This window comes from Ovis aries, chromosome 4, assembly GCF_016772045.2.
Source record: "Ovis aries strain OAR_USU_Benz2616 breed Rambouillet chromosome 4, ARS-UI_Ramb_v3.0, whole genome shotgun sequence".
Lineage (NCBI taxonomy): Eukaryota > Metazoa > Chordata > Mammalia > Artiodactyla > Bovidae > Ovis > Ovis aries.
This window is the reverse complement of record NC_056057.1, coordinates 32,553,409-32,579,195: the sequence shown is the minus strand read 5'-3', so window position 1 is coordinate 32,579,195 and position 25,787 is coordinate 32,553,409. Positions and strand designations below refer to the sequence as shown.

General features: G+C 36.6%; 1 protein-coding gene across 5 annotated transcripts in view; it reads left to right on the top strand.

Moving 5' to 3' along the window:
* The window catches only part of HYCC1 (hyccin PI4KA lipid kinase complex subunit 1), a 216,582-nt gene that overhangs the window by 146,887 nt on the left and 43,908 nt on the right, over positions 1–25,787 (top strand). For all 5 annotated transcript variants that reach the window (XM_042248458.1, XM_042248457.2, XM_042248459.1 and 2 more), the window contains one exon: positions 20,666–20,744. In XM_042248458.1, coding sequence (XP_042104392.1) covers positions 20,694–20,744 — 51 coding nt within the window. In that variant the 5' untranslated portion in view covers positions 20,666–20,693. The remainder of the gene's footprint in view (positions 1–20,665; positions 20,745–25,787) is intronic.

Below are 25,787 nucleotides of genomic sequence, written 5' to 3'. Positions count from 1 at the left end.
TGCTTAAATTATAGTGCACTTACCTGGTTCAGTGCATTAATAAGGATGGTGGTCTTTTTATTTTCCCTGATTATTTGTACTCTACAACAATAATATGATGTGTACTGGAAAGGAGCCATTCTACTAGTATTTCTGTAACTGCGTAGAAGAGTGATCTTATATTTAACCTGTATATGTGCCTTGATTTCCTAGTGGGGGATGAGTAGATTATATCTTCAAAGTTGTTTCTTCTACCTCAGAAATTCTGAATTATTGGGCTTTGCAGAGATTTCAAAGAATGTATCTTTATCCCCTTTAAATGTAACAAAATAAATGAGAAAAATGATTGTAAGCAGCTAGTTACATTAAAGATTTGTCATTGAAATGACTTGCCGATTAGATTTAACTTTTTTCCAGCCTTAATACCAACTTAGTCATACAGCCAGCATTGCAAATAAGTTATATGAATAGGTGCTATGTTCCTGACAAGTTCAAATTCTGTATTTGGTTAAAAAGTTGAGATTTTTGTTTTTAAACAAACTTGATTTAGATTACTTTGTCATATTCTGGTGTTTGTAGCCTAACTTATTTAAAAAATCATAAAATCTGTCCTCAAATAGAGATAATTTTTAACATACAGAAATTTGTTGCTTTTTTTATACTAACAACAAAATACCATAAAAGGGAAGTTAAAAAAGATCCTTTAAAAATTACACCTGTAAATAAATAAATAAAATGCTTAGGAATAAACCTGACCAAGGAGTGAAAGGGCTGAGAATTATAAAATATTGGTAAAGGAAATTGAAGATGATTCAAAGAAATGAAAAGACTGTGATTAGAAGAGTTAATATTGTTAAAATGACCATATTATCTAAAGAAATCTACAGATTCAACGCAATCCCTATCAAATTACTCATGACATTTTTCACAGAACTAGAACAGGTAACCCTAAAATTTGTATGGAACATTAAAGACCCAAAGTTGCGAAAGCAATCCTGAAGAAAAAGAACAAAGCTAGAGGCCTGATAGTTTCAGACTGTAAACAGTACCACAATTTGATTGTCTGTGGTAATCCAAATAACATGGTATTGGCATAAAAACAGATGTATGGATAAATGATATAAAATAGGGAGGCTAGAACTAAACCCACACATCGATCGTCAGTCTTTGATAAAGGAGTCCAAAATATGCAATGGTGAAAAGATAGTCTCTTCAGTAAGTGGTGTTGGGAAAGCTGGATAGCTACATGTAAATCAGTGGAGTTAGAGCACACTCTCACTTTCTAAGCAGAAATGAACTCAGAATGACTTAAAGGCTTAACTATAAGATATGACACCATAAAACTCCTAGAAGAGAACATAGGCAAAATATTCTCTAACATAAATCATAACAATGTTTTCTTAGGTCAGTCTCCCAAGGCAGTAGAAATAAAAGCAGAAATAAACAGGACTTTCCTGGTGGCACATTAGGTAGGAATCTACCTGCCAATGCAGGGGACGTGGGTTCAATCCCTGGTACAGAAAGATTCATGGGGCAGAACAGTGGAGCCCATGCACCACAACTTTAGAGCCTGCACTCTAGTGTCGACGCACCACAGCTGCTGAGCCCCTGTTTCAACTACCGAAGCCTGCGCACCCTAGAGCCAGCAAGCTGCAACTACTGAGCCCATGTATCGCAACTACTGAAGCTCCCGTGCCTAGAGCCTGCATTCCAAAAGAGAGGCCACCGAAATGAAAAACTCACGCACCACAGTGAAAAGTGGCCCTCCACTTTCTGCAGCTAGAGACAGCCCATGGGCAGCAACGAAGACCCAGTGCAGCCAAAAATAAATACTTTTTTTAAAAAAAGCAAAAATAAACAAATGGGACCTAATCAAACGTAACTTTTTGCACAGCAAAGGAAACTAAACAAAATGAAAAGGCAGTCTATGGACTGGGAGAAAATATTTGCAAGCAGTGCAACTGACAAGGGCTTGCATTCCAAAATATACAAACAACTTATGCAACTCAACAACAAAAAGAACCAACAAAATGAGCAGATCTACAATGAGCAGAGTTCTGAATAGACATTTCTTCAGAGAAGACATACATATGGCAAATAAGCATGTGAAAAGATGCCTAACTTTGTTAATTTTTAGAGAAATGCAAATCAAAACTACAGTGAAGTATTATTTCATACCTGTAGAATGGCCATTATTAAAATATTTTGCTGGAGAGTGTGTGGAGAAAAGGGAACCTTCCTACAGTGTTTGTGGGAATGTAAATTGGTGCAGCCACTATGGGAAACAGTATGGAGGTTTCTCAAAGACTAAGAATTGTCGTATTATCCTGCAGTCCCACTCTTGGGCATGTATTCAGAGAAAATTCTGGTTAAAAAAGATGAGTGCACCCCAGTGTTCATAGCAGCACTGTTTATAATAGCCAAGAACATGGAAGCAACCTAAATGTCCATTTATGATGAATGGATAAAGAAAATGTGTTACATATATCTGATGAAACACTATGCTCTGCTGAGTCGCTCAGTCGTGTCTGCCTCTTTGCAACCCTTTGGGCTATAGTCCGCCAGGCTTCTCTGTCCATGAGGATTCTCCAGGCAAGAATACTGGAGCACGGGTTGCCATGCCCTCCTCCAGGGGATCTTCCCGACCCAGGGATTGAACCCAGGTCTCCCACATTGCAGGCGGATTCTTTACCATCTGAGCCACCAGGGAAGCCTGATGAAATACTATTTAGTCATAAATAGGATGAAGTAATGCCATTTGCTGAAACATGGATGGACCTAGAGATTTTCATACTAAATGAAGACAGAAAGAGAAAGACAAATACCATTTTGTCATTTATATGTGGAACCGAATTATATAGGTCCACTTATTTATGAAACAGAAGCAGTCTAACAGATATAGAAAGCAAATTTATAGTTACCAGAGGGAAACAATGGGGGGACAAATGATTTTATTGTTTGTAGAGGGGTATAGCTATTATTTTTTTTAAATTGAAGTATAGTTAATTTACAAGGTTGTGAGGGCTTCTACAGACTGCTGTGTATAAAATAGATACACAACAAGGGCAAGTTCCCACTGTATAGCACAGGTAACTATATTCAACGTCCTGCAATAAACCATAATGAAAAGAATATATATATATATATATATGTGTGTAACTGAAAATAAAGTTGAGTAGATACATACATGTAAACCATTCGTGGACAACCTGCTTCTGGGTTGGGATTTCGTATGTAGGAGAGCAGCTCCCTTGCTGTGATTGAAAGCCCATGACACAAGAGTTTGAAGAAATTTTTTTACTCGAAAGGCTTCCCTGGTGGCTCAGCTGGTAAAGAATACGCTTGCAATGCAGAAGACCTGGGCTTGATCCCTGGGTTGGGAAGATCCCCTGGAGAAGGGAAAGGCTACCCACTCCAGTATTCTGGCCTGGAGAACTCCATGGACTGTATAGCCCATGCAGTCAGCAAAGAGTTGGACACTACTGAGTGACTTTCACTTTCATACATGTATATGTATATATATATAACTGAATCACTTTGCTGTATACCAGAAGCCCTCACAACCTTGTAAATTAACTATACTTCAATTAAAAAAAAATAGCTATACCTCTCTACAAACAATAAAATCATTTGTCAAATAGCATTTCCCTGGAGAAGGCAATGGCACCCCACTCCAGTACTCTTGCCTGGAAAATCCCATGGATGGAGGATCCTGGTGGGCTGCAGTCCATGGGGTCGCTAAGAGTCGGACACGACTGAGCGACTTCACTTTCACGAATTGGAGAAGGAAATGGCAACCCACTCCAGTGTTCTTGCCTGGAGAATGCCAGGGACGGGGGAGCCTGGTAGGCTGCCGTCTATGGGGTCGCACGGAGTCGGACACGACTGAAGCGACTTAGCGGCAGCAGCAGCAGCAAACTGGTAGTGATACTTATATTCATTTATCATACTGTAATTTAGAGTGTTTTCACATGCTTTATTTTCTTTATTTTTCTGTTATGTGTGGTAGGGTAGCTATTATTTTTTGCACAGAAAATTTAGATCACTTAAACTTTCTGAGCCTTAGTTTCCATGTTTGCCTGGTCATGTTGGAGTAATAGGTAGACTCAGAATTCTGGCCCCAGCTGCTGTTCTTTGGCATCCTTAGAATATTGTGTACTAAATGTCACCCATTCAGATTTCTTATATTAAAAATTTCCTATTAATGTATCCTGGTGTTTTAAAAATCCTCTTACTGTGTTTTTTTTTTCTTACTGTTTTCTAAGTACCTAAATTTCTGTATGTAGTCACGTCTCCCATCCTTGTTTGTCAAGTTCATTTTTTTAGAGTTAGGTATATGATCTTCATTTAATTTTCATTCAGCTTTACCTTTTGAGATTAAGTGCATGATACCAAGCTGTCACAAGAATGTCCTTTGTATAAGTATTAACATGTCTAAAAATGTTTGTGTCTGAGTGTGCGAGGGGTGAGAAGGAATTGTCATAGGTTGTCTGTGGTAGTGATAGTTCTCCTTTAATTGTGATCTAAATAAGCAAGCCGTTTTATTAGCTATGTAGGTTTATATTTTTTATTGGATTATTTATTTTTGAAAAATTCAGAGATCTTTTCATAAAGTACCCTGAAACTTTTGTCCTTTGAGCTGCATTGTCAGCATCTCTTCATATCATTTCCATAGCAGCAAACTATAATACTTAAACATTTAAAATATGACATGCCAACTTAATGACAGAATTCATGTAGGTGAAATTAAACTGGAAATTAACGCTGAGGTAGAATAAAAAATTTAACTGTTGTGTGGGATGAACTTTGGATAACTTTCAGTAGGATTATTAGAAGTGAAATAAACAGAATGCAGAGAAAGACAATGGCTTTCCTAAATACTTGAAATAAGCAGTTATAATTAAAAAGAAAAAATGCAAGGTGTAAAAAAGCTCATTTATAATAACAGTGTAAACTAAACCCTATTAAATAACAAAATGCACAAGTAACCTTAGACCCAGCAGTGTTCTTGAGTCTATCCTATAGAAGTACTTGCAGAAATGTAAGAAAGTTTGTCACAGCATTTTCAAATAAAAAAAAAAATTGGAAACAACCATTTTAAGGGGCTGAAAAAATTTCAAAACTGGGCAATACCTGTAACTTAATAGATTTAGCTAAAATTGTAATATTCAAAATTTTTTTTTGCCACAAAAACCTAATTTCTCTAAATGTGTCTTAATGGTGTTTTAATTATCTGTTCCTGTGTAACAAATTACCCCAAAACTAAGTGGCTTGAAAATAACAAAGCTGTATTTTTCTCATGATTTTATGGGCTGACTGGGTTGAGCCGGCAGTGTTGCCTTTGCATGGCTGAAAGCAGGCTCGCTGAAATCACTGTGCAATTCACCTGGGAGCTTGGCTGTGGCTGAAATCCCAAGATGGCCTCTCATCCTGCAAGGCCTTCTTCATGTGATTCTCATTCAGATGAGCTTTTATAGCAAAGTGCTGCCTTCTGCGATGGTGTTTCAAGAGGACATGCCCTAGGTGCAAACTTTTATTTAGCTTCTTCTCATGTTTGATAAAGGCTTCTGGTCAAAACAGGTCACATTGCCAAGCCCAGCATCCGTGTGGGAGAGAACTACACAAAGGTGTATATGATAAGAAGGGCTGCTTGTTGAAGGCCCTAAACATAATAGTAATAGTCTACCACACATAAAGAAAAGTGTCCAGGATGTGTTAGATGGAAAGGTTAAGGCTCTGTGGATTCTAAGATTCTATTTGAGAGAGGAGAGGGGAGTCAAAACACACACTGATCATCATATCCATATCAGTTTGAATGCAGAAACAGTTACAGAGATCCACCTCTGTTCTGTTAAGCCAAGACATTAAAGAAATTTGAAAAAATGTGAAACAAGACCAGTCAACTCTTCTCAATAATTTGTTTGTTTAGGGATTATTAAAAATAAAGATGTTGATATATAATAGGCTTATCATTGTAATATTTAAAGTTTATCATTAAAAATTTCAAATAGTATAAATGTCAGTAAATATATCTACTATAAAAAAAAACCTCTTTGGTGTTCTCAATACTTCTTAATAGTAAAGAGGTTTGAGAACTGCTGATTATATAGTGTATGCTTAGAAGAAAGTTTGAAATAATATAGAGTAATAAAACAGTGTTTTCCTTTGAAGAGTGGGATAGAATCAGTGAGAAGGATGAACATTTCTTTTAATTATGTGAAGAAGATTCAAGTGTAACAATGAAAAGATACTCCAATAAAAATATTAGTGGAAATAAAAGATTAATGTTCTATCAAAGTATTTATAATTTTTTCAGTTTATTCTTTTTCTTTCTTGATGAAAATTTTATAGTTTCTTGGTATTTTTATAATAAGCAGAGCCCTTGTTTTCTGCTCTACATTGTGGATGTGCATTTCTCATAATTTTATCATGATTCTAGCACTTGTAATTATTCCTCTAGAAAATATAGGGTGCTGTCTTGGTTCATTTTCCTTCTCAGTATCCTCCCCACTTCCTTCGCCATCTGGATTACAGGCTCCTATGGACACATATCACATTTTACTGTTCTTTTACTAACAATACAAAATCATAGAAATACTTTGTATTATACTCAGTAGGCACTCAAGGCTTGTTGAATTACTAATATTGGAATTTTAATGTATAGTAATATTTTTTGCATGTATAAAATTACTGAGTAAATTATACACATGACTGATTCTCATCCTATGTCTGTTTTTGTCTAGTCTTGTTCTCTTTTTTTCTTCCCATTTGGGCCCTGCCTGGCTGCTGTCTGGATAAATTGTATGAGCTAGACAGGGGATGGGTATATAATTTGTCAACTTGAGGTCCTGGTCTAATGAATATGTAAAAAGCATTACTGGTCACTAAACTACTTACTTACACAATAATTACATCAGTGAACGGTTTTGAGGTAACTTTTGTAGTTTGAAACTTTTATAATCTGTCAACATAAACTTTATGGTTTGTGTCTTAGGTTTCAGGGTATCATGGACTTTGATTTCCTGAAGTAATACTTGAATCATTTAGAATATACTATAATTATGTTTTGTAAAAAATGCTACAAACATTTTGGAAAAATCATAATTCAACTAATAATCGCCCTTGTAGATTTCTTCCCAGTATTAAATTTAAAATAATTCAGTTTCCGGTTCTTTTATTTTGTTACTATTTTTACTTTATTTTTTAATTACTTTTTATTGGAATATAGTTGACTTACAATATTGTGTTAGTTTTTGATGTACAGCATCATTCCATGTTACTACATTCCATGTTATTATTCCATGTAATCATTCCATGTTACTACGGAGTATTGAGTAGAGTTCCCTGTGTATACTGTAGGTTCTTATTAGTTGTCTATTTTATAGTAGTATATATATGTCAACCCAGGCTCCCAATTTATCTCTCCCTTCCTTTCCCCATTGATAACCATAAGTTTGTTTTCTATGTCTGTGACTCTGTTTCTCTTTTGTAGATAAGTTTGTCTGGTACTTTTATTTTTAATGAAATGTATAACTTCTATTAGTAGAATCTAGAATTCTTATAAAAATATTCTTGAAAAAATTCTAGTAAGATTTTTTCCAAGTCAAGATCAGTCAATCAATCAGTCTTTAAACAAGTCAATCAAATGATGCTTTTGTGGCTCACAGATGTGATGCCATAGTTCTCTCCTGACCGTTTGCCTTGCCAGCCCTTCATCAGTACAGGCCCTGAGTGTTTCCTTGGAAGGCTGTAAAAAACTGAGGCGTAAAAGGAAGATATAGTAGAGAGGAAAGGCATAGGCAGGCATTGAGGTTGAAACAACAAGATGCATTTGGAGGACAGCAGTAAGTAAAATTTAGATAGGTAAGTTGTGGCTGTATTACAAGGGGAGCTTGAGGTAGAAGATCTGACAGATATGATATGGAAAGTGTCATAGTATGTTTCAGGAGAAAAGCAGTGTTTCAGGAAGATTAGTTTGGCGGTAATGTGTATAGTGCCCTGGAGAAGAAACAGGAGCAGGAAGGCTGTGACTGGTGCCTACAGAGGCAATAAAAACCGAGACTGAGGGTGTTGCCGTAGAGATGGAGAGCAGATGGCGTGTTTGACAGGCATTATGAAGGATGAAATTTATTTCTTTATTCAGCAAATCTTTATTGAATACTTGACTGTATATATTCCTGCTACTAGTATCTGAACTGAACTTTGCCTATAATTACCATACAATCTTAAACTTTAAAGTTATGTACACTAGTGGTGAAGTTCTCCATAATATTCTCTTTTCTGGTGATTTGTAATTAAAAAAAATAATCTTACAGATCTTTTGGCCACCAGATGCGAAGAGCCAGTTCAGTTCAGTTCAGTTCAGTCGCTCAGTCGTGTCCGACTCTTTGCCATCCCATGAATCGCAGCACGCCAGGCCTCCCTGTCCATTACCATCTCCCAGACTTCACTCAGACTCACGTCCCTAGAGTCAGTGATGCCATCCAGCCATCTCATCCTCGGTTGTCCCCTTCTTCTCCTGCCCACAATTCCTCCCAGCATGAGTCTTTTCCAATGAGTCAACTCTTCGCACGAGGTGGCCAAAGTACTGGAATTTCAGCTTTAGCATCATTCCTTCCAAAGAAATCCCAGGGTCGATCTCCTTCAGAATGGACTGGTTGGATCTCCTTGCAATCCAAGGAACTCTCAAGAGTCTTCTCCAACACCACAGTTCAAACGCATCAATTCTTCGGTGCTCAGCCTTCTTCACATTCCAACTCTCACATCCATACGTGACTACTGGAAAAGCCATAGCCTCGACTAGACGGACCTTAGTCAGCAAAGTAATGTCTCTGCTTTTGAATATGCTGTCTAGGTTGGTCATAATTTCTTTTCCAAAGAGTAACCGTCTTTTAGTTTCATGGCTGCAATCACCATCTGCAGTGATTTTAGAGCCCCCAAAAATAAAGTCTGACACTGTTTCCACTGTTTCTCCATCTATTTCCTGTGGAGTGATGGGACCAGATGCCATGATCATCGTTTTCTGAATGTTGAGCTTTAAGCCAACTTTTTCACTCTCCTCTTTCACTTTCATCAAGAGGCTTTTGAGTTCCTCTTCACTTTCTGCCATAAGGGTGGTGTCATCTGCATATCTGAGGTTATTGATATTTCTCCCGGCAATCTTGATTCCAGCTTCTGTTTCTTCCAGTCCAGCGTTTCTCATGATGTCCTCTGCATAGAAGTTAAATAAGCAGTGTGACAGTATACAGCCTTGACATACTCCTTTTCCTATTTGGAACCAGTCTGTTGTTCCATTTCCAGTTCTAACTGTTGCTTCCTGACCTGCATACAGATTTCTCAAGAGGCAGGTTAGGTGGTATGATATTCCCATCTCTGTCAGAATTTTCCACAGTTTATTGTGATCCACACAGTCAAAGGCTTTGGCATTGTCAATAAAGCAGAAATAGATGTTTTCTGGAACTCTCTTGCTTTTTCCATGACCCAGCGGATGTTGGCAATTTGATCTCTGGTTCCTCTGCCTTTTCTAAAACCAGCTTGAACATCAGGGAGTTCACAGTTCACGTATTGCTGAAGCCTAGCTTGGAGAATTTTGAGCATTTCTTTACTAGCGTGTGAGATGAGTGCAATTGTGCAGTAGTTTGAGCATTCTTTGGCATTGCCTTTCTTTGGGATTGGAATGAAAACTGACCTTTTCTAGTCCTGTGGCCACTGCTGAGTTTTGCAAATTTGCTGGCATATTGAGTGCAGCACTTTCACAGCATCATCTTTCAGGATTTGAAATAGCTTTACTGGAATTCCATCACCTCCACTAGCTTTGTTTGTAGTGATGCTTTCTAAGGCCCACTTAACTGCACATTCCAAGATGTCTGGTTCTAGGTGAGTGATCAGAGCATCGTGATTATCCGGATCATGAAGATCCTTTTTGTACAGTTCTTCTGTGTATTCTTGCCATCTCTTTTTAATATCTTCTGCTTCTGTTAGGTCCATACCATTTCTGTCCTTTATTGAGCCCGTCCTTGCATGAAATGTTCCCTTGGTATCTCTAATTTTCTTCAAGAGATCTCTAGTCTTTCCCATTCCGTTGTTTTCCTCTATTTCTTTGCATTGATCGCTGAAGAAGGCTTTCTTATCTTTTCTTGCTATTCTTTGGAACTCTGCATTCAGATGCTTATATCTTTCCTTTTCTCCTTTGTTTTTCGCTTCTCTTCTTTTCACAGCTATTTATAAGACTTCCCCAGACACCCATTTTGCTTTTTTGCATTTCTTTTCCATGAGGATGGTCTTGATCCCTGTCTCCTGTACAATATCACGAATCTCATTCCATAGTTCATCAGGCACTCTTATCTATCAGATCTAGGCCCTTAAATCTATTTCTCACTTCCACTGTATAATCATAAGGGATTTGATTTAGGTTATACCTGAATGATCTAGCGGTTTTCCCTACTTTCTTCAATTTAAGTCTGAATTTGGCAATAAAGAGTTCATGATCTGAACCACAGTCAGCTCTGGGTCTTGTTTTTGTTGACTGTATAGAGCTTCTCCATCTTTGGCTGCAAATAATATAATCAGTCTGATTTCGGTGTTGACCATCCGGTGATGTCCATGTGTAGAGTTTTCTCTTGTGTTGTTGGAAGAGGGTGTTTGCTATGACCAGTGCATTTTCTTGGCAAAACTCTATTAGCCTTTGCCCTGCTTCATTCCACATTCCAAGGCCAAATTTGCCTGTTACTCCAGGTGTTTCTTGACTTCCTACTTTTGCATTCCAGTCCCCTATAATGAAAGGACATCTCTTTTGGGTGTTAGTTCTACAAGGTCTTGTAGGTCTTCATAGAACTGTTCAACTTCAGCTTTTCTTACAGAATGTGGTCCACTGGAGAAGGAAATGGCAAACCACTTCAGTATTCTTGCCTTGAGAACCCCATGAACCAGTATGAAAAGGCAAAATAATAGGATACTGAATGAGGAACTCCCCAGGTCAGTAGGTGTCCAATATACTACTGGAGATCAGTGGAGAAATAACTCCAGAAAGAAAGAAAGGATGGAGCCAAAGCAAAACCAATATCCAGCTGTGGATGTGACTGGTGATAGAAACAAAGTCCAGTGCTGTAAAGAGCAATACTGCATAGGAACCTGGAATGTCAGGTCCATGAATCAAGGCAAATTGGAAGTGGTCAAACAAGAGATGGCAAGAGTGAATGTTGACATTCTAGGAATCAGCAAACTAAAATGAACTGGAATGGGTGAATTTAACTCAGATGACCATTATATCTACTACTGCAGGCAGGAATCCCTCAGAAGAAATGGAGTAGCCATCATGGTCAGCAAAAGAGTCTGAAAGGCAGTAGTTGGATGCAGTCTCAAAAATGACAGAATGATCTCTGTTCATTTCCAAGGCAAACCATTCAATATCAGAGTTATCCAAGTCTATGCCCCAACCAGTAATGCTGAAGAAGCTGAATCCCTTATTGTATCATTAAAAATTTTTTACTATTTCAAAATTTGCAAAGATCTATACTATAAAGAGGATTTCCCTGGTGGCTCATGGGTAGAGAATCCACCTGCCAATGCAGAAGATGCAGGTTTGATCCCTAGGTTAGGAAGATCCCCTGGAGAAGGAAATGGCAACCTACTCCAATATTCTTGCCTGGGAAATCCCATGGACAGAGGAGCCTGACAGGCTACAGCCCATGGGGTCGCAAAAAGAGTCAGACACAACTTAGCAATTAAACAACAAACAGTACTATAAAGAAGAAAACCAAGATGCAACATCATTTTTTTAACTGAAAATTTAAGTGAAATCATTTTATGTCTTAGGAAAATTCAGAGATGCCAGTATCAGGATACGTACAAAATGAGATAGTTTATACCTAATGAATAAAAGCAACTTTTATATAGCATAGTGATAACTGTGATGGTTACTCTGTTAAGCTGGCTCCATTGATCAAGCATAGCATTTAAGATAAGATAGTTATTAATTGAGTTTTGTGTTTGCTTTGTGGCTATGGACTTTTCCAAACTTTGAATTCTGACCATCCGTGTCACAATGTCTCATCATTAACAGTAGGATAGGCAAAAAGTATACATAAGGAGAATATAAACACACTCATTGAACATTCGTAGATTATGTCCTATTTATAATAAGTTTTACTACAAGTTTTGAGAGAAAAATCAAATTCCTTGATGGCAGGGATCGTGTTTTGAAAAATCTGATATTCTCTAATCAGAGGACACTGCCTTGTTCGAAAAAGGTATATCCTAGATATTTGATTAAGGTGGTGTTCTGGTTATCTGTTGCTGCCTAACAAACCATCCCCAAACTTAGTGGCTTCAAACAGCAAGTATTTTCGATCTCTTCACAAATCCGAGCTTGACTAGATTAGTTATAGCATGGCAGGTCTTCTGCTTCATGTTGTCAGCTGAAGCTGTTGTCATCTGGAGGCTTGGCTCAGTTGGAATATCCAAATGGCTCAGCCTTGTGGCTGGTACTTGGTACTGACTCTCAGCCAGGGTCTTGGTTCTTACCCTTGCAACTTTTCATGATGGTTTGGGCTTCTTATAGTATGGTGGCTGGATTCCAAACACACGAAAGTGGAAGCTGCATAATGGTGACATAGACAGAGAACAGACTTGTGGACTTGGGGAAGGAAAGGGTAGGACAAATTGAGAGAATAGCATGGAAACATACTTTGAAAAGTGAAAAAAGTGAAAGTGAAATTCGCTCAGATGTGTCTGATTCTTTGCAACTCCATGGACTGTAGCCCATCAGGTTCCTCTGTCCATGAGATTCTCCAGGCAAGAATACTGGAGTGGGTTGCCATTCCTTTCTCCAGGAAATCTTCCTGACCCAGGGATTGAACTTGGGTCTCTTGCACTGCGGGCAGATTCTTTACCGTCTGAGCCACCAGGGAAGCATATACATTTTCCTCGTGTAAAATAGATAGCAGGTGGGAATTTGCTGTGTAACACAGTAAACTGGGCTCAACCCAGTGCTCTGTGACAACTGAGAGGGGTGGGATGAGAAGGGCGATGTGAGGGGTGTTCAAGAGCGGGGGACGTATGGACATATGAATACCTGTGGCTGATTCATGTTGATGTATGGCAGAAACCAACACAGTACTGTAAAGCAATTATTCCCCAGTTGAGAAAAGTGAAAGCTGCAGATCAAGTCACAGCATGTGTTCACTGCATTCTTTTGGTGACAATCCAGATACCAAAGTTGTTTTCTCACTTGTATTATTTGAATTCAAATCAGATATCCTTTCCCTGGACAACAGATTCTTTTGAAGTCTTGAAAATTTTGGGAATAGGAAGCTGGAAATGGGGAATGAGAAGAGGGGTTGCTGCCTTTCTTCCAGTTGTCCTACCTTTTACAAAAGAAATACACTGGCCTGGTTGCCATAATACTTTGGTATCCCAACACAGTTGTGCTTGTCCTTGGGGAAGGCAAAAGATGCTGAATTCGAAAGACATTTGCCATGGCAAAAATCTCTGCTCTATTTTTAATAACCAGATATTTTTGACTTATGGGGAAAATAGGCCTAAGTTATAGGTCTTTGGAAAGATTTCCCATGCTTCTGCTCCTGGCTGTAAATTCTCTTCCTTCTCCCTGTGCCCTGAGAGGAAGCTGTTCACTTGAGAACACACATGGGCGGTGAGGCAGTCAGCACAACTTCTTTTCAAGCATCAGCCCAGGTACCCTCCTGTTTCATAGAACTCTCCAGTTGATGGGTCGTTTTCTAAGCAGTAAAATCACTGAGATTAAATTAAGTTTATTCTATAACATAATCTGAACATTTCCTTCCGCTGTTTTCCTAAAATTCAACCAAGAATCTTGATAATCTTCTGATAGCACTTAATTTACTTATGATGGCCCTATTTCATAGGATAGAAAAGTTAAAACTTTGTGATATGTTATTATCTACTTACAGAAATTTGTCTATTCTTTAGATTTATATAAACTTGATTTTCATGACATATAAAGCAAATGGTTTTAGAAGAGTCAGTATTAATTTCTAGTTATTGCCAACATTCACTGGATCATGGGAAAAGGAAGAGAGTTCCAGAAAAATATCTATTTCTGCTTTATTGACTGTGCCAAAGCCTTTGACTGTGTGGATCACAATAAACTGTGGAAAACTCTGACAGAGATGGGAATACCAGACCACCTGACCTGCCTCTTGAGAAACCTATATGCAGGTCAGGAAGCAACAGAACTGGACATGGGACAACAGACTGGTTCCAAACAGGAAAAGGAGTGCGTCAAGGCTGTATATTGTCACCCTGCTTATTTAACTTCTATGCAGAGTACATCATGAGAAATGCTGGGCTGGAAGAAGCACAAGCTGGAATCAAGATTACCAGGAGAAATATCAATAACCTCAGATATGCAGATGACACCACCCTTATGGCAGAAAGTGAAGAGGAACTCAAAAGCCTCTTGATGAAAGTGAAAGAGGAGAGTGAAAAAGTTGGCTTAAAGCTCAACATTCAGAAAACGAAGATCATGGCATCTGGTCCCATCACTTCATGGGAAATAGATGGGGAAACAGTAGAAACAGTGTCAGAGTTTATTTTTTTGGGCTCCAAAATCACTGCAGATGGTGACTGCAGCCATGAAATTAAAAGACGTTTACTCCTTGGAAGGAAAGTTATAACCAACCTAGACAGCATATTCAAAAGCAGAGACATTACTTTGCCAACAAAGGTCTGTCTAGTCAAGGCTATGGTTTTCCAGTAGTCATGTATGGATGTGAGAGTTGGACTGTGAAGAAGGCTGAACGCCAAAGAATTGATGCGTTTGAACTGTGGTGTTGGAGAAGACTCTTGAGAGTCCCTTGGACTGCAAGGAGATCCAACCAGTCTATTCTAAAGATCAGTCCTGGGATTTCTTTGGAATGACTGATGCTAAAGCTGAAACTCCAGGACTTTGGCCACCTCATGCGAAGAGGTGACTCATTGGAAAAGACTTTGATGCTGGGAGGGATTGGGGGCAGGAGGAGAAGGGGATGACAGAGCTTGAGATGGCTGGATGGCACCACTGACTCGATGGACATGAGTTTGGGTAAACTCCGGGAGATGGTAATGGACAGAGAGGCCTGGCGTGCTGCGATTCATGGAGTCACAAAGAGTTGGACGCGACTGAGCGACTGAACTGAACTAAATACTTCATGATGCATGAGAAATAATAGTAAAAATATTTTTTAGAGTTTTGCAGTGAAAATTATAAGTACTTTTTTTTCTTTTTGTGTTCTTCCTTAATTGGATGAGAGTAAAATATAACGTATAGACCTTTTGTGACAACACTTTTATGATATGCCTTCTGGAAAGTTTCTTGAGGAATTCAGGAATCATTATCAGGGTTAAAATTAAAATATAATGCAGCAACTGAAGAATAGAGATTTAGAAATGTTTTATTACATACTGAAAATATAAAAAATCAGTTTCACACAGACCAACTCTGCTTGTGAAATACATTGAATCTTAGCAAGCTTTCTAATACAGTTTTAAATATTCTTTTCCAAGATATGTTTGAAAAAAATAGGAAGTTAGTTACACAGTATGAAATACCTAATTTTGTTCCTTTTGCCTTTGAGAAGAATAAAGTTTTTTTTTTAATGTGAGAATATATTTTAAAATACTACTTGAGATATCTAATTAGTTTTATAAAACTTCAAAGTTACGTAATCAAGACTGCCATAAATGTTAAAAGATTACATCTTAGATATGAAATGTGGGGGTGAGATAGTCACTGTAGAGAGCTTCTTGCTGAGTGCTGGTAGAGAGAAATGGTTTTTAAAATGCTGTTTCAATTTTGTGGTCCATTTGCTTCTTGTCCTACCTAGTCTTTAGTGGTACCTTTAGTCATAACTGTTATTCATCATGGAAGCCAGGACTAATGGAGAGATTTTTTTAGAGTGTTGCAGTGTGTGGTAGGGACAAAGAAAAACTTCTCTCAGCTGGCACACACTATTGCTTTTTCATCTTCTGTTTCTCTAGATACTTATTCTACATTTTAAAAAATTCCATTAACCTCTGCTTCATATAATGCATTATTGTTTCCCGTCTCATTTTTAATATTTGTACATTTTCTGTTTTTTTTAAGATACTTTTCCTTTTATGAAATTTTAAAAAACTTGTCATCTAAAAGAATTTTTAAATTTTATTCTATTTAGATTTGTTTCAAACTGGCTTGACTTGGTAATTTAAAACTGCATGAATGCCAGTTGAAATTTTTACTTTTTATAATTTTATGGCATAGTGTAATATTTTTATGAATTATAAATTTAATTGAAAATATTTCTATATTGTGCTGAGGATTTTTGACCCCATGGAAAGACAACGAAAATGCTTGAGTTTATTACTGTCCTTAAAACACAACTAATGATAAGTAAACATGATTTGAATTTTCATTCATGTTTATAATTCAGTACTATAATTATTTCCCTTTTTTAAATTTTCAGCAACTAGATAAGAAATCTCTTCATAAATTAGTTTTTTTGTCATCTCAGTTTAGTGCAGAGAGTGAAATGTAATGGAAGAGAATTTGCTCCTTAGGTTTGAGAAGCCCTTGTATAATGAAGTATTATGAAAGTATTGAAATTGAAGCTTCAATAACGAATGATGTAGAATGTTATCAGAAGATATGAATATGTGCTTGTGTGTTGATGTACTTTAATGTTTTGTTTTGTTTTTGAATACAGTATCATTTGGATTGGATCCTAGGAGAGAAATACATGAGAATTTCAATAATTTTTTAAAAATTTAAAATTTCTAGAAAAGTTGCAAAGGTAGTACAGAGAATTCCTGTATACTCCACACCCAGTTTCAGTTTCTCCTAATGTCATATTGTGATTGTATATTTGTCATTACTATTACATTGCTGTTAACTAAATTTAAGTCTTTATTAGAAATTCACCAGGGCTTTTTTTTTTTTCTTGGAAACTATCCCTTTTCTGGTCTGTTCAATATGATCCAATCCAAGTGACCATATTGCATTTATGGTCGTGTATTTGAACTGTGGTGTTGGAGAAGACTCTTGAGAGTTCCTTGGATTGCAAGGAGATCCAACCAGTCCATTCTGAAGGAGATCAGCCCTGGGATTTCTTTGGAAGGAATGATGCTAAAGCTGAAACTCCAGGACTTTGGCCACCTCATGCGAAGAGCTGACTCATTGGAAAAGACTTTGATGCTGGGAGGGATTGGGGGCAGGAGGAGAAGGGGGCGACCGAGGATGAGATGGCTGGATGGCAGCACTGACTCGATGGACGTGAGTCTGAGTGAACTCCGGGAGTTGGTGATGGACAGGGAGGCTTGGCGTGCTGCGATTCACGGGGTCGCAAAGAGTTGGACACGACTGAGCGACTGAACTGAACTGAACAAAGTGTTTTCCGGGATACTATATCAATTTACATTCATGCCAACTGTGTATGAATATTCTGGTTGCTTCATATCTTTTTCAACGTTTAGTATTGTCTCTTTCATTCTAGCTGTGTGTGTGTGTGTGTGTGTGTATGTGTGTGTGATATTTCCCTGATGACTAATAATCTTGAGTACCTTTCGTATATTATGTTTCCATTTGGATCAGTGATGTGTTTGCTTTTCCTATTGAATTTTCTGCCTTTTTCTTAATAATTGATGAATTCCTTTTATTTCTGAATATGAGACTTTTGACAGAATTGTTAGTATCTTCTCCCACTCTGGTTTTGTCTTTTCATCCACTTAATGGTATCTTCTGGTGAATAGAAGTTCTTCCCTTCCCCCACCCCAGTTTTACTGGGATATGATTGCCAAATAATTATGTATTTAAGGTGTACGTGATGCTTTGGTATACCACAATCAAGTTAATTAACAGTCTGTCATCACACATAATTACCAATTTTTATGTGTGTAGTGAGAACAGTTAAAATCTACTCTTTTAGCAAATTTCAAGTATCCATTATTATTAGCTATGGGTTACCATGCTGCTCATTAGGTTACCAGAACTTACTTATCTTATAACTGAAAATTCGTACCCTTTGGCCAGCATCTGCACATTCCTCCACCGCCGCCCCCCACCCCCAGCCCCTGGAAACCATGACTTTACTCTCTGTTAACATGAGTTTGACTTATTCTGCACACAAGTGAGACCTTGCGGTATTTGTCTTTATGTGTCTGGGTTATTTGACTTAGCATAAGATTCCCAGATTCATCCATGTTGTTGCAAATGGCAGAATTTCCTTCTTTTGAAGGCTGAATAATATTCCATTGTATGTTTGTGTGTGTATCATATTTTCTTTATCCATTCATTTGTTGGCAGACAGAAATTCTTTTAATGGAGTCCAATTTATAACAATCCCTTTATGATAAGTGCTTCTGTGTCTCGTTTAAATTTCTTTTTTTGCCTACCCCAAGGTTTTGAAGGTATTCTCTTATGTTCTAAAAGCTTTGTTTTACTTTTTAAAATTAGATCTGTGATCCAACTGTAACTGACTTTTGCATATGGTGTTAGCTAGTAGGTTATGGTTCTCTTCCTACCCTCTATCCCATCCTTGTAGCTGTCCAGTTGACCTAACCCCATTTTTTATAAAGATTACCCTTTCCCTACTGAATTACATTGTCACTTTGCTCATAGATCAGATCATGATGTATGTATAGGTCTGTTTGTGGCCATTCTGCTCTGTTTCATTGGATTTTATTGACAGTGATAATATAACACCACACTGGCTTAATTACTATGCTTTTGGTAAGTTTTGTAGTAAGCTTTAATATTTAGAAGTCCAAGTCCTCCAGCACTGCTATTCTTTAAGACTGCTTTGACTATTCTTGATCCTTTTGCATATCCCTCTTGATTTTAAACTTTTAAAAATTAATTTTAATTAGAGAATTATTTTGAACTTTTGTAAAAATTTTACCTTCCCAATTCTTTGTAACTTCTGGTGCTATTTGTGATTGCTTTCTGTCTTAATTTACTAGATGAGCAATGGATAAATAAAAAAGAAAACTCATGTATATTTATATTTACCTTGCTTCATTTTGCTTCACAAATGTGTATAACAGGATAAAAAAAAAGTAGATCTAGGTAGAAAGAAAATAAGGGAATGTGTGTAATATAATATAAATAAAATTAATCCTAGCCAGCTTTTTTGTGGATAGAGTTAAGGCAGAAGCTTTGACTCCCATTTTATTAAAATCAAAGCAAAGAGAATCTGCTGGGAGACTCACAGTATCCATAATATAAAAGCAAACAAGTTACTCTAAAGAAGAATTTTTCATGGTATTGAAAACTGAAGATGTGAATTTTTTGCTCCTTTGGATTTCAAAGGGGATAACATATGATCAGGCAGCGTTTTCATAACATTTTGGGCATAAACTCAAAGCCTGGTTTATGTGAATGAACAGTACTATAAAATGAATAATACGGTACAGATAATGTGGTTTTTTAATAGTTTGGCTTGATCCAAGGATAAAATTTAGAATAATAAAAGGGCTATTTTTTAATCCTAAAAAAGTAAAATGCATATCTCAAGTAATTCTTCATGTATGAATAAATGAATCAATGAATATATGTATTTTCTTAACCATTTTTAATAGAAATTAGACAGTAGAAACATTAGAATGTATTCTTTGCAAGAACCAGTGTTGTTTATTTAAGATGTATCTGTATACTTTGATAGACAACTAAGCAAAAGTTGCATGCGTTGATAGTCTTCAATAATAGTATTGCATAGTAAGACAGCACTTCTATTGCCAGGTGCTTCTATTTACATTTTTTCATTTAATTTTCACAGTGATCAATTGAAAGTATGTATTGTGGTTTTTCCTAGTTCATGAATGAAAAAAGGAAGGCAAATAACTTGCCCAAGTTTATACTACAAGTAAGAATAGAATCAAGATTCAGTTTCTGTCAGTTTTGCCTCGGTTTCTTCTACATGACAATTCTGATGAAAATCAAGAAGGATAACGCAGGGTTTGTGTCTGACTTAAGAGTTTAGCAAATTCAGATAGAACTAATAGAGTTTTCCCTCAAGAAACAGTCTACTCTCTTATAGATGGAGGTATTAAGAAAACTATATTGTACTTTGACAGAAGTTTTTCTTGAGATAAATTTGTTTTGCATTTCCTTTAACTTTTTTTTTCTTATTTATACTTAAGTAAATTCCAGTCTTCTGAATAGCTATTGTTGCATATTGTCATTACCTTGGATATTAGCACTTTTACTTCTGTTTCATGAATATTAAGCTTCCAGGAAACCAAGTTGCTTGCCTAGATAGTTATTGTGCTAAAGAACTGAAATATAAGCAAATTAAATTACTGTAATGGTTTCTATAAAGTCAAGTTTGGATGCATGTCTTTTTATATTTCACAATTTTAAAATGTGTTCTTAAGTTGCATTATCTCTTTGGAATTATTTAATTTAAACTAGGGAAAAATGTCCAGTATGTTTTACAGCTGACATTACTAAAAGCTGAGTGAAAATTGTAGCGCTAATTCATCATGTTATAATCGTTTATACTTTTGTCATGATTCTTGCATTTCAATGCTGTTTGTGCACATTGATTTGTGATATTAACTCAGTAATTTTATGTTTGAAACTGTTTTAATTTCTCAATAAAAAAGTAGATAAATTTTATAGGATTACTTCTATCTTTGGTAATCTGACTATAAAAATGTATTCAAAATTTTAGCATTTTTCTATGTTAATTTTCAGGTTGAAGATTTAGAACAGATGTGGAAAAATGTTCACTTCAGAGAAAGGGGTTGTGGAGGAATGGTTGTCGGAGTTTAAGGTAATATTTACTGTTTTACTATAATAACTATATTCCAAAGAAGTTTTATCTGAGTTTTAAATTCCATTGGCTTCCTTTTTTAATGACTAAAAAGCTAAATATCTGTGGAAGCAAAAGAATATTCCAAAAAACTTATTGGGGAATTATTTACACATAATAATCTTTGTGAGGAAATTGGCTCCTTTTTTGCCAAGTGGTTTAAAGGTTTGTCTTCTCCCTTTTATGGCAACATCACAAAGAATGGTTAAAGTCTCTGAAAGTTGATGTCACTCTCCCTAACCATCATGAACAATTCGCAGTTAAAATGTTTCTCGCAATTTGGGGCGGCAGGGGAAATGGACATGATCAACGATGAGAAGATGGGAAGATATTTGCACAACTTTCTATCAATGCATCTTTCTTTAGTTGGCTTACCCAGTGCCTGTAAAGGGGTATATAACTTTTGGTTAGTGGATGAAAAACAAAAACAAAACCTCTGTTTCGTTGTCTTATGAACTCTTCTCTATGATAGCTAAAATTATATTTCTTTAACCAGTTAACTGGAGCTTCCCTGGTGGCTCAGTGGTAAAGAATCCACCTGCCAATGTAGGAGACACAGGTTCGAACCCTGGGTCGGGAAGGTCCCCCCCTGAAGAAAGAAAGGGCAGCCCACTCCAGTCTTCTTGCCTGGGAAATCCCATAGATAGAGGAGCCTGGTGTGCGGTAGATCAAGGAGTTGCACGACTTAGCGACTAAACAATAACCTTCTTTTTGTCCTCTTTTTCTCACTGTTACACATAATTATGTGAGCTTCCTGATCAGGAACCACAGGAATGGAAAGTTTGGGCTGACGCTTTTTTTTTTTTTTTTTGGTCCAGCTCGATTAGCCCAAGACCTCAGACAAACGTCAGAGTTATTAGCTTGTTTCAATGAGGGACACCATACAATAGGTACTGTGTAGGCATTTCACCAAACAAAAAAATAAAATAATTATAGGATTTGGAGGAAAGGTGTTCAGATGAAATTTAAATGAAATAGTATTTTGATAGGCTCAAGACAAAGCAGAGTGACGTGTAATGGGGTTAAAATCAGACCAGGGCTATGAAGTGGACCCATGGTCATGTTGTCTTTAGAACCTACGAAGGTAACATCTGTGTGCAATGTTGGGTTCAGAAACCCCTAATCTGAAGCCTGGTTCTCTGTGTCTAGGTGACTCACATCCTCCAGGCAGGAGTGGGATATTTCATTCTTATCGATACACGTTTAAGGAGCAAAAGTTTTGATATCTGTGATTTTAGATAGCAAAGCTTCTCACTGAGTAAGAATACAGAAGTCACTAAAAAATGGAGATTCAAGAAGGAGAGGACATATGTATACCTATGGCTGATTCTTGTTGATGTTTTACAGAAAACAACAAAATTCTGTAAAGCAATTATCCTTCAATTAAAAACTAAATTAATTTTTTTTTAAATGGAGGTTTTTATGACACTTTTCAGCTGTAGTATGTCCTTGAGAGAAGCAGTGTTTCCTGTTAATTTTGTAGCTGGCCGTAGCCATTGTTGTCATCTCATCCTGATGAATGACAAAGATTTTCATTTTGTCAGCGTTTGTAGTCATAAATTATCTTTCTATGGATCCCCTAATTCATAGAGTGATGTAGTTATGCATGTTCTTATAGAAGTGCACTGTATGTGCCATCTACATATTTTAACAGTTTGAATAAATCTGGTGTGTGTCTTTTTTTCTTACATAAGTTGTCTTTGTGTTTTTAAGTTTTTTTTTTCCTGTTTCATGAGAGTTTAATATGGTTCATTATCATGATTTTTTTGGCAAGTTGTTGAAAATTGTCAAGTTTAACAGCTGACTACCACTTCTGGGATATTCTTATGTTTAATGGTGAAGCAAAATTTGCAAAAGGAAATATAGCCATTAAACCATTTTTTAATATGGGAGTTGTGGCAAGAGGGCATGATGAAGGATGGGGAACATTGGGGAGGAGTCAACTATTAAGGCAAATAATTGAAAGTTATGGCTAATTCTCTTTGCTTATCATCTGTTTGTTTATTCTCTTCCATTTCTGGGAAGGAAGCTTTTTCATTGAGAGAAGTAAAATCCTGGACCCTATGAACTGAAAAGTTATTTAACTTTCCCCTAACCATCCAAAAGTAAATATAGTCAATTTGATATAACAAATGATATACACATTTTTGTCAGGTATAAGGGAAGATATTTCGTATTCTTTGGTTAATATGGTAGGCATTTCTGAAAACTATTTTGAATTGTGTTAATGTGCATTGAATTCAGCCCTGTTTATGTTTGGTTAAAGAGTTTAAGGTTACCAGACAAAGTTAGCAACATACTAAAAATAATAGAAGATAGTAAAGTACATAAGAACAAATCTCTTACTTTTAAAATTAAAGTATTTTGTCCTTTGAAATGATTTGTGATGTTAGTTACATATTTTGGTTAAAATATTTAAGAAATAAAATTTAGAGATTATTTATCTGTCATTCTAAGTTTCTGCTTGGTTGTTTAATTTATTAACCATGGTGCTAATAAGCCAAGGTCATCATGATTGATAAAGTAAGTGATACAGGGTGCTTGAGACTGAGAAGTCAAATTTTTCCTCTAGGTGGTTTTACCATGTTGGACAAATTGCATAACTTCTTTGGGTCTCAACATCCTCACCAGGAAACCCTGAAATAGGTGGCGTGTGAAGATGATTTTAGCTCTACACTTTTCCATGGGTGCAGCCTGAACTCCCAGACTCATAACTCACTGAGCATTCTCTCAAATGCACAAGATAACGTAGTTTGCTTTGTGCTTTTTTTTTTTTTTCTTTTTTGCCTTTGGATGAACTAGCATCTACTCCAGCTTTGGGCCCTCATTAATATTCTCTTAGTACACAAACAACTCCAATACTCTTGCCTGGAAAATCCCATGGACAGAGGAGCCTGGTAGGCTGCAGTCCATGGGGTTCCTAAGAGTTGGACATGATTTCACTTTCATGCATTGGAGAAGGAAGTGGCAACCCACTCCAGTGTTCTTGCCTGGAGAATCCCAGGGACGGAGGAGCCTGATGGGCTGCTGTCTATGGGGTTGCACAGAATTGGACACGACTGAAGTGACTTAGCAGCAGCAGCAGCAGCAGCAGTATACCAACAAAGTCATTAGACTCAGACTTAATTATTTTAAGATTTCATGAGTTAGTTCAATTTCTATATTTCAAATACTTATTTGTAAAATGTTATCTTACAGATTGTATTGTATTTTTCTTAATGTTATGTGTAAATTTATATAGCAGATTTTTAAATTTTCTGGTAGTCACTGAATCAGAATATGTGACTCAAAATCTAGTCTTATGTGTAATGTTGTTGGTCAGAGTTGTTTTATTTATTGGTTCTCTATCCATCTGTCCATCTTCATTAATTCTCTTCCATCTAACCTGTATCACTTCCTTACATTTTATAAAAGCCATCTGCCAAATGATACTTTAATTTGAAGCATCTGTCTTCTTCAAATTTTGCCAAGACTAATTTCTTACCCTGTTATCCCATTATTACTTCTTTTGTCTCTAGTTCTGCATTCTTCAAAGTGAGAAAACGTAACTAGTATTTAAGAAGGCCAGTACCTTTGAACTAGTACAATATAAATTTAAAGGTTTGTTGTAATGGTATTTAAATCCATAGACTCTTTTACATCTTAAGGTTTTCAAAGCACTGTTCATAAACACAGCAATTGTATTTTCTCTCCTATTGACAAAAGTTAACTTTTCTCACATTGACAAAATGAAATAAAAATGTAATAGCTCACTAATTTTTAGGAGACCTTACCTCTCATTTAGCAGTAGTAGCCTAGGCCCAGAATATTTTTTAGAACTTGTCTTCGGAAAAGAACTGTCGTTTTACTTGGGCTATTTCACAAAAAACATTTTACCTCATGAGGGTTAATTGGTACATAACTAAAAATTGTAATTCACACTTTTAATGACTGTTTCAGTTTTAGGCTAGATAGTGCATGTAAAAATCTTTTTATTCACTAATCTTTTTTTAAGATTTATTTTTCAATTCACTTAGTTTGAAATTTTATGTTTAGACACACATGTGCACACATGCACAAACATCCATTAATGTGTTTTTCATATATAGCTTAGGTTCATTATCTTCCAGGCAATTAGACATCTGTTGTTTGTTTGACAGTTACTCCCTTTTATATAAATTCCACCAGTATTAGGTTACTGTTGATCAAGTAACAGAAATGGAATGTTGCCTGGAGATCTTTTGTTACATGCTTTTGAACTATTGAAGAAAGCCCTAATCCCCTCTTTATGTAAGCAGTTGCAGTGAAACTCTCTCCTCCCCACCCAAAGAATGGTGGAAGGTTCCCAGATAGTTCACGTTTACTTAACCATTCCGGTAAACAAAACTGTCCTATTAAATTAAAAAAACAGTCTATTCACTTATATATCCTAAGGTGAAATGTGACCTGTTTTTCAAGAATCTACTGAAGAGTAACAGTGAATATTTATTTCTTATTTTGTTCATCTATTATATAATGTCTGCAGCAAAGATTTGAGTACAAGGCCTTATGCTGAATGCTGTAGATGGAGAGATAAGATAGATCGTGCCTTTGAGGAATTCACAGTAAAGTTAAAATGAATCAAATATCCTTATTATAAATATGCTGTTTAATTTTATATGTCTATTTATGCACACATACACCTATATACACTAAACTATAACCCATTTTAAATCATAAAATACTAGGATATGGGACATGGAAAAAATAATGTATCTCTTACAATTACCAGTATCTCGAGACATTAGAAGCAAGATATCACATGGACCACAGCATTGTCTAACTCAATGAAACTAAGCCATGCCATGTGGGGCCACCCAAAACGGACGGGTCATGGTGGAGAGGTCTGACAGAATGTGGTCCACTGGAGAAGGGAATGGCAAACCACTTCAGTATTCTTGCCTTGAGACAAGGAGATCCAACCAGTCCATCCTAAAGGAGATCAGTCCTGGGTGTTCTTTGGAAGGACTGATGCTGAAGCTGAAA